The 16,245-nt window shown below is 39.1% G+C and overlaps 2 protein-coding genes across 2 annotated transcripts; one reads left to right on the forward strand and one right to left on the reverse strand.

Annotated features, from left to right (window-relative positions):
- The first annotated feature begins 4,222 nt into the window (after nt 1-4,222).
- On the forward strand, nt 4,223-4,549 carry LOC138361144 (uncharacterized). Its single transcript, XM_069320593.1, has one exon. The coding sequence runs from the start codon at nt 4,223-4,225 to the stop codon at nt 4,547-4,549; it is 327 nt and encodes a 108-aa protein (XP_069176694.1).
- A 7,131-nt stretch (nt 4,550-11,680) lies between these two features.
- Nucleotides 11,681-14,179, reverse strand: LOC123747748 (uncharacterized). Its single transcript, XM_045729964.2, has 4 exons — nt 14,155-14,179; nt 13,032-13,226; nt 11,855-12,574; nt 11,681-11,748 (listed from the first exon to the last, which is right to left on the reverse strand). The coding sequence occupies exons 1-4, from the start codon at nt 14,177-14,179 to the stop codon at nt 11,681-11,683; spliced, it is 1,008 nt and encodes a 335-aa protein (XP_045585920.2).
- Nucleotides 14,180-16,245: the final 2,066 nt, after the last annotated feature.

Genomic DNA, 16,245 nt, shown 5'->3' on the forward strand with positions numbered 1-16,245 from the left:
ACTGCGAGAAATGATAATATTCGTAGTAAATAATTTGTGTATCAAACGCGGGACGCGGAGCGGGGCAGAGGAGACGCGAGTACACGAGGCGACGTGCTTAGAGAGAGACGCCATTACCCAAGCCACCAAGGTAGACGCCACCAAGAGCTCCAGATGAAAGTCGCCACTGTGAGGTGTGAAGAACCTTTGCAGACAATAACTTAACTGGTGTCAGTGTCACTTTACACAACGTGTTGAATTGTCAAGAGATTTAATTTGACATTCAGCCAGGAACCTGTTAAATTTGGTTCCGTGTAGCCCAACGTGACCGGCCAGTGAAGCGCGTCAACATCTAGGCTAGGCTAGACACCACGTGTTCGTTACAACGAAGCTTGAACCTAGGACGCGAACTTCGGCAAGCCTTAACTTACACAGTGTCCTATTAGCTAAGTACCTTTATCCTTATTTGATGCATCATCTAGGAGGGGGTATAGCTGGGTAGCTTGTCGTTACGCAGAGCGACTATAAAAAACCACAGGTTATTATTTACCTTCATTATTTAATTTAATTTTCTTGAACATAGATGTCTAGTAGCTTAATCTGTTGCTACTGAATATAATTTGATTTACAGCGTGTGTGAAGAATTCTCCGATATGTCATTTCCCGTGTTAATCATCTACCAGTGTTCTATGATGAGTCCAGGAGATTCTGAGGATGAGTCGTAACCGACTTTTTGGAAATCGTCTTCAAGCTAAGACCCTTTCCGTATTCCTTAAATTCCATTATCTGTAGTATTATTCATGCAGAGCATTGTTTCTTTGGATTGACATGTGTTTATTATAATTATTAATTTCTCATGTTATAATCTATGTTCTTATTGGTGACAAATACAATGATTCTGTAATTGGTCATAGGATTAGATTATTGCATAATGAACTGGTGCACGAACCACACTAGTTCCTGGACATATATGAAGTTCCAGTAATAACCCCCCAATGTAGGTGTTTGAGGCTTTGATTCAGTTAAATTATACAGCCCATTAATTTTATATAAGTGATCATATTCTCTAGTATTTTATCCATAGTTACTGGTTCATCTAGGAATTTTCTAATGACCATATTTTTTTAGTTTCCCTCTTTACTATAAAAGCGGGTGGTCCTTCGTAATAGAATTTCATTACATTAATATTTAAATAAATAGAGTCAAGCCCCAAATGTCCCACAATATATAATAAAAATAAATAAATGCCTGCTAAGATTTTCCCACATAAGTTTGGTCCTCAATGAACCAGATAAACAAGTGGTTCATCAAATCTAGGATGAACATAAACTAATTAGTCCAATATACACACATATATAAATTATAGCAGGAATACACTGCTATACAATTTTCTAGCCTAATTAACTGAACCAAAACTAACATTGGACAGAACTTACAGTAGGCACTAATATTGTGCTAAGAACTGAACCTAAGAATATTTGTGCTATTTCATTACAAGAGGTTGATAAGAGGCTAATTTAACCCATAAAATATATATCATTTTAAGTGATTACATATAAACATTATATTAATATTGCACTATTCCATTTACTGCACATATTACCATTATTTACAGCCAACTCTTATACAATGGTAGAATAATAATAGACTGGAGTTGTACAGCAACCTAGTCTAAATTAATTGTGCTACTTGGTGTAAGGGAAGGATTTTACTTGTGTCTAGAGTTGAACCTATAGTACAGCCTAGCAAGTACATTTTATTGTGCAGTTTCTTATGACAACACAAGTAGTGTTGTACATATAATATTACTCTAACCATATGTATATTTAACTATAATCATTTCACTTTTGAGTGTTAATGTGTGTTTCTGTACCAACTAAGAGTGATATTGAGGAGCTAACGTGAGGTGAAACCAGCATAGACACAAGGTTACCACTCAAATCATTGTGTGTATGATTACATATATAAATATAATGTGTATTAATTAAATGTTAGGCAGCTCTGGTTCAAACCCTACAAGCAGCCCAAATCCAAGCCCATTAAGGCTTGGCCCTAGTACCACTGCAGCAAGACTAGCAAAAACAGCCATCATGTCTACTGCAGGAAAGGTGAAAACATCCCTTACTGTAGGAAAATCCTAGTAGGCAAATATTTATTTTTTATTCTATTTTTTGTTACTTGAATATTGTATTATTATGGTGCTTAGAGGACTGTATATTCTGATTCAGCCTGCCAGAATCTTATCTGCACGTAGTTGGAGGGACAATTGTAGCTTTTATCACTATGAGTAAATACAGGACAAACTACAAATTGTTTACCTTTTGCTAAATGAAAATTATACCACATATTGTGGTCTACTCTACTAATTTTAATATTACTACAATTATCTACTGTATTAATAAAATGTAAAGCCTTAGCTGAGTGGTTGATATGGCCTAATTAGGCTGGCTATGTTTCCTCCATCAGCTTAGGGTGTGGTACATGTGCCTCAGTGCCACATAATGGTGACTAGATCAGTGGCACTACTGTACAACCAAGGTAGCAATAAACTTCACTGTTTGTGGGGCCAGCTCAGCATTTTCAGTTACTCCAAATCACTTATTTCCTGTAAAAAGTTAAGGCTGTAAGAACTGCTCATTAACATATAAATTACAGGTGTGACATGAAATATTTAGTGTGTGTGTAGTTGAATAAGCACTGTGTTGTGTTTTTTGTCTGCTAATAACCAGCCCCCTATCCTATATTTATAGTGATCACTAATAATATAAGATATTAGGAAGTCGGATACTTAGCTCTTCTCTTTGATGTAAGGGTCACAAAGCAGTTACTCGGTTGGTTGACACATAACTTGGGAGTCTATGACGAGTTGTGCTTGCTAATGCAGCCCTCACTGTTTCGTGAGGTCTGTTTACAACTTCTGTGTGTACGTGACTAGTGCTCAGCTGTCGTCTGGCATCCAGTAATGTTTGCTGGTTCTATTTATGTCTTAAGGAATAGGGAGTGAAGCTATATTCTGGTATATTTAATTATATTCAGTCCTAGTGAATAATATTTTATTAAGTATAAACACCAGACTGAAGTTTTAAAAGAAATGAGATTTAATATATACGTTTTGTGTGATAACGTCTTGAAATCACCCATTCTTTAAATTCTTAAAGAGTAACTTACGTTAAAGTGTGTCGGATTTCCGACACTCGCAGCCATTATAGGCCATTGAACGAGACAGATCAATAAATTCGAGGCTCTGTGTAAACAAACTCCAGCTAATCATGTTGAACTGGAGGGCTATCATATGGTTGCCAAGAAAAAAATTGACCATGTAAGAAGCCAAATAGAAAAATATGTGGCTATTCTTATTGACACTACAATAATTGATGCAACACTAGAGGCTATCATACAAGATCAGGCAGGTTATGAAGATACCATTCAAATCAAGTTATAACACATTGTCAATGTAATAACTAATAACTAATAACAAAGTAAAACAGCAGTCTCCGTGGTGTAGTGGTAAGACACTCGCCTGGCGTTCCGCGAGCGCTATGTCATGGGTTCGTATCCTGGCCGGGGAGGATTTACTGGGCGCAATTCCTTAACTGTAGCCTCTGTTTAACGCAACAGTAAAATGTGTACTTGGATGAAAAAACTATTCTTCGCGGCAGGGGATCGTATTCCAGGGACCATAGGATTAAGGACTTGCCCGAAACGCTACGCGTACTAGTGGCTGTACAAGAATGTAACAACTCTTGTATATATCTCAAAAAAAAAAAAAAAAAAAAAACTCATTACAAGGCAAGAACAAACATTACAATCACAGCTTCCCATAACCAGTCACAACCAGAAGTCAAACTACAATCAATTAGTCTATCAACTTTCTCTGGAACAGAGTACGGAAGTTGTTTAAGGTCGCAGGTGATTCGACCTTAAAAAAAAACATAAGCGCCCAGGTGATGCGCTCACATAGACATCTTAAAATGATGTCTATGTGAGCGCATCACATAGAACTAAGATCTTGAAATTGCACCATGATATAATCCAACAACAACTCGATAACTAATTTATCGAGGTTGTAACAAATGATGATCCTAAGGATAGACAGAACCTGCCGCACCACCCAGTACTGAAAAATTCTGCTACTACCACAAAAAGGATAGTATTTAACTGCAGTGCCAAGACTAAGCAAAATAGTGTTTCATTGAATGACTGCCTTCAAACTGACCCTAACCTGAGAAAAAGGCTATACGACATGCTGTTAAAGTTCCGTATCAGGACATATGCATACACGGCCGACATCAATAAGGCATTCCTTATGGTAGGTCTCCAAGAAGAAGACCGTAACTACGCCAAGTTCCTATGGATCAAGGATCCTAACGATCCAAACAGTGAATTAATCACCTACAGGTTTGCGCCAGTTTTGTTTGGTGCTACTTCTTCGTTGTTTCTGCTTCAAGCTACCTTAGATACACGCTTGAAGAATTCTAATAGCCCACATAAAACTGAAATTAGCAACAACCTGTATATGGAAAATTTCCAAAGAACAACTAGCGGTGAAAGTAAACTGCTGAGCATATAACACGAGACCAATCAAGAATTATTGGAAGCAAATATTCCTCTCCAGTCGTGGGTCTCCAACAATACCAAATTAAATCAATTGATCGAAACAGAATTACCAGACAACAAGGTACCCCAGAAGACAAAGGTACTAGGCATTGAATGGGATTCAACTGCAGATCAGTTAACAATCAAATCAGTGGAACCAGATACCACCAATGTAACAATGAGAAAACTACCATCCCAAGTCAGCACACCCTTCGACCCATTGGGACTATCAAATTAAAAAACAATTAAGCTACATGTGTTTTGCGATGCCTCGGGAAAGGTCTATGTCACAGTATCTTACCTGGTATCAAATGGGCAAGCCAATTTGCTCACATTAAAGGCCAGAGTGGCACTGTTAAAGAAACGACCATTGCCTCAACTGGAGTTAACAGCCCTACTGTTAGGAGTAAGATTGGCTCATTATCTGATCAAGGCCTTAAGCAACATCTACTTTGAAGAAACAGTGGTATGGTCAGATAATGAGGCAGTGCTACAGTGGGTGAGAAACAATAACAGTAAAAACCCTTACTTGATTAACCGCATTAAGGAAATACGAGAGTTGTCGGCAGGGTACAAACTGAGATATGTACACACCAAGGAGAATCCTGCTGACTATCTCTCTCGAGGCCTGATTTTATGGTAATTAACCAAAACAGAGATGTGGTTCAATGGAACTCAGTGGCTAGTCAGCGACCAGTGGCCTGAACAAAAGCCACAAGTCCTTGGGACCAATGTCACTGTTCCTGTTGGAAATTTCCAACACTAATACAACATTGTCGTATTATTATTAATTATTACTAAAATCTACTAATTACTGTAGTAACTAAAATTAACCAACAGTAGAGTTCACATGAACTAATAATTGTATCTGTACAATAATGCTAGAATTCTTACGTAACCAAACACCAGTATTGCGTCAGATTCTACCAAAATAAACACATTTATATCCAGTGTGTTAGAGAATTGAGTTTGAATCTCTAAAAACAACAGTATTCTGTGTGATAATTATTTACCGATAACATAACTCGCAAATAATGCCAAATCGAGAGTTTCTAGTTACAACTGTTATCTGGTAATAAATTTAACATCACGCGTGAATGCCATGGAGAGAATTAAAATCATCCTCCATTTCTCGTTTACCATCGTAAAACGAGAAAGTAATAATATTTAGCTCCCTAGAATTATAAACCCGTCATTATCCAAGCATTTTAGCCGCAACTGCAAGAAATAATATTATTCATAGTAAATATTTTTTATGGCGAACGCGGGACGCAGAGCGGGGCAGAGAGAGACGCCATGTTAAGGACTGTACCTCTCTCAACCAGTTTAAGATAAAAACTAAACACTACCTAATAAATTCCCTGTAACCTACCTCACTCCTCTATTGTCAACCCATGTCTGTAATTTTTTTTTTTTTTTTTTTTTTTTAATCAACACTGTTTGTCAACCTATTGTATTTGTGCTGCTTTTTCAGTCATGTTCCCTCTTTTTTTTATCTTTATTTGTATTTGTTCTCAACACTTTTTATTCTTTATGCTCAATTAGTATTAAGTTCTAGATATTAATGTTTTTCTTGCCCGAAACGCATTGCGTAATAGTGGCTTTAGGCATTGTATGTACTAGCTCTATCTATATATCAATCCATTAATGTAACATCACTTGTATGTATGTATATACCTTACCTGAATAAACATATTTATTTATTTATTTATTTAAGGAGAGAACGTGTGGAGGCGTCGGTGAGAGGAAAGGCGCCAGAGTGCGGTGTGAAGACTTGTTGCAGAATTGAGCAACTCGTTTGGTGTCAGTGTCATAGGATACATTGTGGTGAATCGTCAGCAAGAATTAACCTGACATTCAGCCCAGAACTTGTCAATTTGTTCTGCGTAATCCATCGTGACCGGCCAGAGAAGCGCGTCGACATCCAGGCCAAGCTAGCCACCACGTGTTCGCCATTGTGACGCTAGAGCCTGGGACGCGAGTTTCGGCAAGCTTCAACTTATACAGTGCCCTATTCGCTAAGTACACATATTCCCTTTTGATGCATCATTAGAGATTGTATACAGCAGGGTAGCTTGTCATCACGCCGAGCGACATAAATAAAACACATGTTAGTATATTTTATTACTCTCCATTCCCAATTTCTTGAATATAGACGTTTAGTAGCCTAATATGTTGCTACGTAATATATCTTAATTTACAGCTTGCGTGTGAAGAATTCCCCGAGCTGTTACTTTACCCGTGTTATTCATCTCCCAGTGTTTTACGAAGAACTCAGGAGATTCCGAGGATGATTCATGACTGATGTCTTGGAAAACGTCTTCAAGCTAAGACCTTTTTCCGTATTTCTTTATTATTCAAATTATCTGTACTGGATTATCGCTATTGATTACTGTGCACTGGAATTAACACGTGTTTATTTTAATCATTAATTTCTGATGTTCATGATCTATATTCTTATTGGTGACAAATTCACTACTGATTCTCTAATTGGTCATAGGATTAGGTTATTACACAATGAACTGGTGTACGAACCACATTAGTTCCTAGACGTATATGAAGTTCTAGCAATAACCCCCCAATGTAGGTGTTTGAGGCTTTGATTCAAGTAAATTATTTATACAGCCCATTAATTATTCAAGTGATTATATTTTCTAGTATTTATCCATAGTTACTGGTTCCTCTAGGAATTTCTAATGATCACATTTTATTAGTTTCCCTCTTTACTATAAAAGCAGGTGGTCCTTCGTAATTGATTTCATTATTTTAATAATTAAATAAATAGAGTCAAGCCCCAAATGTCCCACATTATGGTCCTTATCGAACCGGATAAACATAAATTCTAATTATAAATACCAATTAGTAATAACTAATCCTTGTGTGATGTAGTCTAGACTAACCATTTAATTAATTGTGTCTACCAACCGCGTAACATAGGTTAGCCTAAGTCACACCAATTCATTGCTACTTTCACCTCATGTATAAGGTAGCACTCGTGGGACACAGTCAATTACCCACAACACTTAGACCTATACCTCATACTGAAGTAAGAATCTTTTGGTCACCAGGAGCAACAGCTCATAACTTTTATAACAATTCCACACTAACACCTGCGTTAGAGTGGTCTCACCATCTAACCATTATATACTTAGGTGGTAATGACACCCATCCTACTCGTCATCCAGCAGAGGTGATCAAGCACCTTAAAGCCATAATTTCTTCATTCAAGCTCATCAGTAATTCGGTAGTATTCACGTTAGTGGAACCTCGCCAACCAAGTCAAGATAATCGTTGGGGAGTAACACCAGGACCTAGATTCAGGAAGGTCTGTGTATTTCTTCGTAAGTGGGTTTGCTACGAAGGTTCCTAATTGCGCCCTAAGAAGATGCTTAGGTGCGATTCAATAAGGTATACTTAGGAAGAAAGTTGTTGGTTCACCTGCGTGCCGGTAGAGGTCACTACTGTGTTTCGTTTGGCCAATCAGAGAGCAGCAACATTCTTCATATTGAAGATTTAGCGCTAGCTTATCGGAGCTCTACTGCCTCCTATTTACGTCGAATTTTCTTATAAAATTAGTATATTTCGAAGTAAAACAATGTTTTTTCAACTTCTACAGGCAGCACCGACATTGTAGTAAACAAATATGTTACATTTGTTGTTTACCTACGTAATTCTAGGAGATACTGTGTAGCTGTCCTTGTTGCTCGGAAGATGCGCTGACAATTATTGTATATATTTACTGAATTTACCCAATGGCCACTAACTATCTAGTGACCTCGAAGAGGACAGAAAGCCGGCGGCTTGTTAAAGGGGCCCGCCAATTGAATTAATGTTATTTTTTAGCTGGAATTTGGCATTTACGGCTTCAGCGGGAGTAGTGAATAAGGAGACAGATTGAAGTAAAAAAATTTCAGAAACGGTTGGGCACTTCCATGCCGACTTGACCCTGGCGGGCCAGATCGTCCATCCCTCTTGTTTTAGGTGGTTAGGTTAGGGCACAGTCAGCGCGCTCCTGGCTGGCTGGCGGTGGTGGGGTGGTGGTCCCCCCTGGGGTCCCGGGGGGACCACCACCAATGGTGTACCTGAGGAACTGGTGCCCTATCCTAACCTGTTTTTTTGCACGATTCGGCTCGAGCTTTTAAGATGTGTCTAGGGCCTCAAGGAGGGGGTCTCTACTTATGAGAGGTACCGAGGATGAATGTTCAATAGTTGGAAACCAAAAAATACACTGGTGAAAGGCATATAAACATTTTTGGAGTATTTTAATGGCATGAGCAAAAATGCACGATTTGTCCCGGGGGTGTTACGAGAGTACTACGGTATCAATTTGGGGGCCCTTACTTTTGAATGGATCAGAGGGTGAATGTTCAATAGATTCAAACCAAGAAACACAGTTGAAAGCGAATATAGAAGTTTTTGGAGTACTTTAATGAGGCTATGACTGAATAGTATAGGGAGCCCTTGGGCACAGCTCCATTTTCTGTAATGGTCAGAGGTGGATAACCCCAGTGGGGGTCAAGAATACAAGGGGGGGGGGTCTAGATTCCTTACAAAGACCAAGTTTGGATATATAGGTGTAGTAAGCCTTATCTTGAATTTGCATGATACTGTGGGGTACATTGACATGAAGGGCGAGTCATAGAACAGGATCTGCATGTGAGATGGGTCATATTGGGGTTTTAAAGAAGTTAAGATAGCTTTAAAGAGTCCTGTGTGCTTGATAGTGGGGAAATGTTCAGTCAATAATTCTCGTGTTTTGAATCTGAATGAGGGGTCCTAGTTTGCGTTCTAGTCGTAAAATGAGTTCCTTAGTATATTTGCTATGGAAAATGAGCTTTCAGTACTCTATATAATTTGAAATGAGGTCAAGAAAGACATGTTTATGTGCGAGAAGAGTCAGGTTGGAAACTGTTTATTTCAGTCATCCCCCCTTGGCTTTGCTCCGTTTTCTGTAGCTAAAGTAAAGATTCCATTTTCTGTGGCATTCAGTTGAATACTGGTGAAAAAGGCATACTTGAATTTGTATGGTTCTAACCTGTTTATAGATATATTTTTCGGGCCTCAAATTAGATTTTAATATGAATATGAAAAATAGCATCAAATGTATGTCTATCTTTTGTAATAAACGTTACAAGCATTAACAATACCTGTGATATTTCATAGCATACGAAAAGAAGTTTAAATAGTGGGGCCTCAGCCATATTGTGTTGGGGTTTGACACTTCTGACATTAATTTGACACTCGTAAATATACTATAAAGAAAAGTAGTTGAGTTGTTTAAGCAATTTAATACTTATTGGGGTATTTTGTATTAAATTTCATTTTTTAACATAATAGTTTACAGCTATTGTGGTGGGGGCCCAATAACTTCATATAGCGCAACGACTGGCGCTATCTGTACTTAGTCCCCCCTAAACTTAAAACAGTTGCACAATCTTACTTAAACACATTGCTAAACTCTTATATACAAACAAAAACTAAATTTTTAACTTACACAAATAAACCCAGGGCTTTCACATTCGCGCAAAATACTTAGTCCCCCCTAAACTTAAAACAGTTGCACAATCTTACTTAAACACATTGCTAAACTCTTATACACAAACAAAAACTAAATTTTTAACTTACACAAATAAACCCAGGGCTTTCACATTCGCGCAAAACACTTAGTCCCCCCTAAACTTGAACACTCACAATCTTACGGTGCTTTAATTTCCAAAGCCTTCCAAACCTGCACTGGGTCCTGCCCTGCTGACTGCGGCTGGATGGATTACAATTGAGCCAAAAACAGTTGGTCAGGGCGAGATACGGCCTCATTTTTAGAGACATTTACTATAGCAAAAGCTTGAACGTCGAGAACTGAATGCGGGCCTGCACGAGAGTTGTTCTTGGCACTCAAATGTTTAGAGATTAAAATACATAGAATCTGCAAGAGCCCACCCTAAGTCGCTCACGCGGCCAATAGACATGTTTTTCGCCCAAATGTATTTATTTAAAATAATACGTCAGATAGAAAGAGTTTCGCATTGCTATTATATTTACCTTATAAAGCCTCTTTATAAAAATGATATGCCACTGCGTATTATGATTGTTTGATAATAAATATTGCATAAATACTTACACGATTTCATAAACAAAAAAAAACTTTTAATGAGTCATGGTTGGAAGGCTTTATCATTACCGTAATTACAAACTTTTAAAACTAACTAAAAATATTTGTCTCATAGAGGAAGATTTATTCTTCAGGATATATATTATTTATTAATTAAGAGTTTCATTCTGTATAAAAAATGAAAGTTGCCAATATTTTCAAAGCTCTGGCCACTAATTTTTTATAAAGGTTTTCCAAGGGAGTAAATCTTGCTTCCTCTCTTTCTCCCAAATGTTTCCTCATTTGCACAGGAGCAGAGCAACCTTCGTGCGGGCCCTGGTTGAGTTCCCCAACGTCCGAGCTAATGGACATTACAAATTTCACTAAATGATGCAGTATCTTAGCTGTCTCTCTAATTATAAAGGTGTTAATCTTTTTTTTTTAACCTTTGAGTGCTAGGTCTCAAAAAGGTTCTTTACCTCAGAAAGAAAGAGAGAGAGAGAGAGAGAGATTCTATTTTTGTCCATATTCGAGCGGAATGTTGAACAACCTTCGTGCGGGTCCTGGTTCAGTTCCCCAACGTCCGAGATATTGGACATTACAAATTTCACTAAATGATTCATTATCTTAGCAGCCTCTCTAATTATAAAGTTGTTAATCTTTTTTATAACCTTTGAGTGCTAGTTCTCAAAAGGTTCTTTACCTCAGAAAGAGAGAGAGAGAGAGAGATTCTATTTTTGTCCATATTCGAGCGGAATGTTGAGCAACCTTCGTGCAGGACCCGGTTCAGTTCCCCAACGTCCGAGCTATTGCACATAGCAAATTTCTCTAAATGAGGCAGTATCTCGCCCCCACCCCCCGGATCAATGATTTTAGGGCAGTAAATAAGCAATTGCAATCTAATTCCCCCCCCCCCCAAAAAAAAATACTGTTCATGAAAATGTGAGCTTATTTGTACTAATTTATGAATATAAAAAACAACTCGACATTTGTACAATTTTTATTTACATAAATAAATTAGTCTCTATGCCTTTTTTTTGTCTTCTTAGGAAATAATCGGTCGAAGGACATGCGAAATGGTGCGTCTGCAAATGGGGCAGTTTCTCATAGATACAAGACAATTACTGCATGTTACCATATGTCTGCAGGGCAGCAGTACGACACTCAACGCATTGTTAAAGCACACCTTACACAAAATATCAGCAGCCCAAGACGTTGGCGTAGATGTGTTCATCACAGTTTCGACATGGGATGTCGCATCAAAGTCTGTGGCCTCTTCGCCAGTTTCAACATCCATTTCATTAGCGACTATAGTCGTCTCTTCCGCCTCTGTTTCAACAGGAGAAGGCAAAGCCCGCAAACCAAGATTAGTGCTCATGAACCCGCTCATTGATCCAACAACGTCGACATCCATGTCATTAGCTGTGGCGACTGTTTCCATGTCAGAGGGCGCGGATTGCCATTCCAGATTCGCAGGCTCTACCCTACCTTCCACATCCTCATGATGAATTCCCCTTAAACCCATTTCGGCTTTAGTGCTCTCTTTCATATACCACAACATTAATTCTATACATCTGGCCTCTGTAACAAACGGTAATAAATCTTTTTTGCTTTTGAGATATAGCCTTAAGGCAGGTCTCACACAGACATCAGGAAATCCAAAATGTTCAATTAATGCTGGGAAAAAACCCAAACCTTCCATCAGACCAGTTAAAAGATGTTCATCTATGGGTTTTATAGTTCGACGCTGCGAAGATTCTCTAGCATTCTTAATGAACTGTGCATCCTTTTTAATGTTGACAAAGGTGCACTCAGGATACCATTGCGCGTGCAGTGTCCAAGGGTCGTCAGCGGGTTCCCAATTACGAAAACCATTTCCACAGAAAAAGCAGCGCATGTGGTCACTTAGGCCTGTAAATTTAAGAAAAAAAATATTCCCATTCATTATTATTATTATAGCCCACATCCGGCAATGTTGTAATACAAAAACACACACACACACACACACACACACACACAAACACACACACACACACACACACACACACACACACACACACACACACATACACTTCCCGGGACCAAAGAGCCAGAGCTCCACCCCCGCAAGCACAATTGGGGGAGTAAACACACTTTTTTTCAGATATATACAAGAGTTGTTACATTCTTGTACGGCCTAGCATTTCTGGCAGGTCCCTAGAATACAATCCCCACCTCGAAGAATCGTTTTTTACAACCAAGTACCCATTTTACTGTTGAGTTAAACAGAGGCTACAGTTAAGGATTTGCGCCCAGTAAATCCTCCCCGGCCAGGAGGATACACACGCACACACTAAAAATAACAAAAACTCCAACAATATTTGTTTACCACAGAAGAAAAATCCGGATTCTGCCAATTCGTGAGATGTTTGCTTGACACAACCAGTCCAGCTGAGGTCGAATGTTTCCAAACGCTGTTTGTATGTTGCCAAGCCTGGATATCTAGGTTTAGCATATGGAATTACCCCCAGAACCTGCAAATCATCTCCAGTCATTTTAGTTTCTTCCTCGCGGGGTGGGGTCTCTAAAAAAACAAAGATGCTCCATCACATATATGCATAAGACACAGGTTCTAAGTCAATTCTTTCAAAAACAAAAAAAAATAAAGAAAAATTATTTGAAAAGACTTCCTGCGTTTATACTTATTTTTTTTTGTCCTCCCTCCACATCGCCAATACTAATTATTCACAGATAAACTAGTAAATTATATTTATACAATATACTCACGATCAGATGTTGCTATATTCTTTGGTTCGAATAGGGGTGAAAAGAAATCGAGCCCATATTCGAATGCCAGTTTGGTGATTTCCAAAGGAACGTTATTGTCCTTTTCGCCTCTTATGAAGGAACAATTTGGCGACACTTTCGCATGCCTACTACGGGGCGTATCGCCCTCAATCCAAGCATGCACAACTTTACAACAAAAGGCGCAGGAACAATGATCCGCAACTCTCAGATAATAAAATCCCTCATTCACCAGGTCTTGGGGGTTTAGCCACTCGACAGGCCAATTTATAAAGGTGTCTAAACGCATTTGGGCACATTTAAGACTGTCCCTGGAGTAAAACGTTTTAGTACGGGAAGGTTCCATTGTGTACTGGTGCGACACTGGCGAATGGAGGCAAGATCCTAGGCTATATATTGCCCGTCCTCTCCCTCCCCGAAATAAGTGTCAAAGATCGCTACATATGTGCTAGTTTCTTTTTTTTTTTTTTGGTTTGGCAATTCTAGCCACCGCTACTTTTTTTTATGGCATAATTATGAGGAAACAGGGAAAGGAAAAAATGACTCGCAAATGTGCTAAATCATGTTGCATAATGCAGTGAATTAAAAAAAAAAAGATGGCAGTTGGTAGTCAGGAAAGGTGACCAAGTACTTATTTTTTGTGATAATTATCGAGAAATGTCATTAACTACATAACGTATCCCTAATGTCAATAAGTTATCACAAACCTTCCAATAATGATGTGGCCTCCATGACTTTATATATATTTCATTAAGGGAATATGGTCTGACTATGGTTTTTTCATGGGGGGGGGGAGGACATTAAAAAAAAAAATTGTAACATGTCGCACTGTGTTTGACCTTTTCTGCTTCTGAAAAAAAAAGGTTGCCAGTGTTTGGGTATTAAGCTGACGTATATTGATATTTTATGGCAAGATATTTTGAGATACATATTGCGCTATTTGAGGTGGTTTTTTTTTATGCTAATTAAGTCAGTGAAAAAAAAATGTTCCTATGGGCTTCTTGTTGGTCGAGGCCCTTATAATAATAATATAAATATTTGCTCAGTACGTGGTAACTTTGACACGCACTAGCAGGGATGGAGATATAAGGGCGCAAAGCCCCCACGACGAATATTCGCAGGGTCGACACAGGGCGGTTGACTAGGCTTTATCCAAAACATAAGGGAAAGTAAAAAAAAAAAAGAAAAATGGAGACGTGGCTGGAAACGTACACCGGATATTTAACCGATGAAGAATTTTGCAATAATGAAACTTGCATTGTGTATCCTGTAAACTGCATATCTTGCGTCCCGTACGGGATGGCGAAGGACATATCAGTGAAATACAAACACGCAAGCGCCTATGGTGAACGCAGGCCTTTGTATAATCTCAAGAGATGTGTTCCCCATGATCGCCCAATTCCCGGTTCAATTCATGTCTCCAATCGTCGAGCTGAAAATCTCCCCTGCATTATTGCTGCTGCAGTGCAATATGGTATAGGGGCGCCTGTAGAGAACAATGAGATCGCCAAGTCTCATATAGAAAAATCCAAAGATCGTGATATGCTCACCGGATTAAAAGAAGATACAACGCAAAATCGCCTCATCTATTTCAAAAAGGCTATAGAAGCCATAACGAGATTCATCAAGTCTTCTCCGGAAATCGCACGAGTTGTATTACCTGTGGGTATTGGTCGCACCTGTGTTCAAAGAGATGAAGTTTGGGAGGAAACATATCTTCCAATTATCGAAGATCTGTATGAAAACTTAAAACATTACGATGTTAATGTTATATTGGTGCGTAATGACCAGAGCTCCAAGGAAAAAAAAAATGTCCCTGGCAACTCTACGATGCGCAGTTGTCCCCCGCGCCGGCGTGAAAAGTGTATATAGACCCCCTTCCGAGTCACTACCTCACAAGCCAGCACTATGGAGCTCCCCTCCCTGATTGGCGACTTTGCCTCTTTGCCCATCTATAACAATCGTGATTGTCTGCTCTATGATTTGGATGCAACAAGCGTGCAGTTGAGCGAAATGGTGCACACTTTATGGGAACGATACCCCTATGCTCGATTGCATCGGAAAAACCTGCCGTACAAAAATCGTGCTGTTAGAACTGATAGAGATATCCCAGGCCTCATATTTGTTGGCGAAGCACCCGAATTCTGCAATAGGATGGATGACGACCCCTATGAAAGTTATGCTGTTTTACCGCACCTTATTGGATTAATCACCCAGTTTACCAACGGTCCAGCGACGCCATCTTCTTACAAAAAGCCCAGGTACGAAGCATGGAGTTTGGATGAGCATTTTTATGACGGCCTGAAAAATGATACCGAATACCAAAGATGGCGTTGGTTTGACAAAGCTCTGCGAAAAGCCATTGAACATATTCTTCAGAGAAGCCGAAGAGGACAAGTGGGAAGGATTATTTTCCCATATGGGTTGGGCAAGGCTTGCGGGCAGTATCTCACAAGTGGCGAACGCAACATATGGGAGACTAAATATTTCCCTGTGATGTGCAAATTAGCTCAGAAACTGCAAGAACGTGGTATAGACACTTTAATGATATGTCCTGTAAATAATGACACGCCAACTCGCTCTCCAACCCATGGCATCTTTAGACACAAGATTCCACGTATGGCCATTCCACCTGTTTCTACGAATGATAAAGACTCTGTTTCTACTGTCGGACCTGCCGCTGACGTGAGAGAAGACGGGTCAGCTGTCGTGGAAGATGATCCATCTACCGGCGCCATGTCTGTTACTGTGGGTGATGAAGTGCTCACTATTGTGGAAGACGACGACAATGAAGACAA

The sequence above is a fragment of the Procambarus clarkii genome, unplaced genomic scaffold (assembly GCF_040958095.1).
Source record: "Procambarus clarkii isolate CNS0578487 unplaced genomic scaffold, FALCON_Pclarkii_2.0 HiC_scaffold_204, whole genome shotgun sequence".
Classification (NCBI taxonomy): domain Eukaryota; kingdom Metazoa; phylum Arthropoda; class Malacostraca; order Decapoda; family Cambaridae; genus Procambarus; species Procambarus clarkii.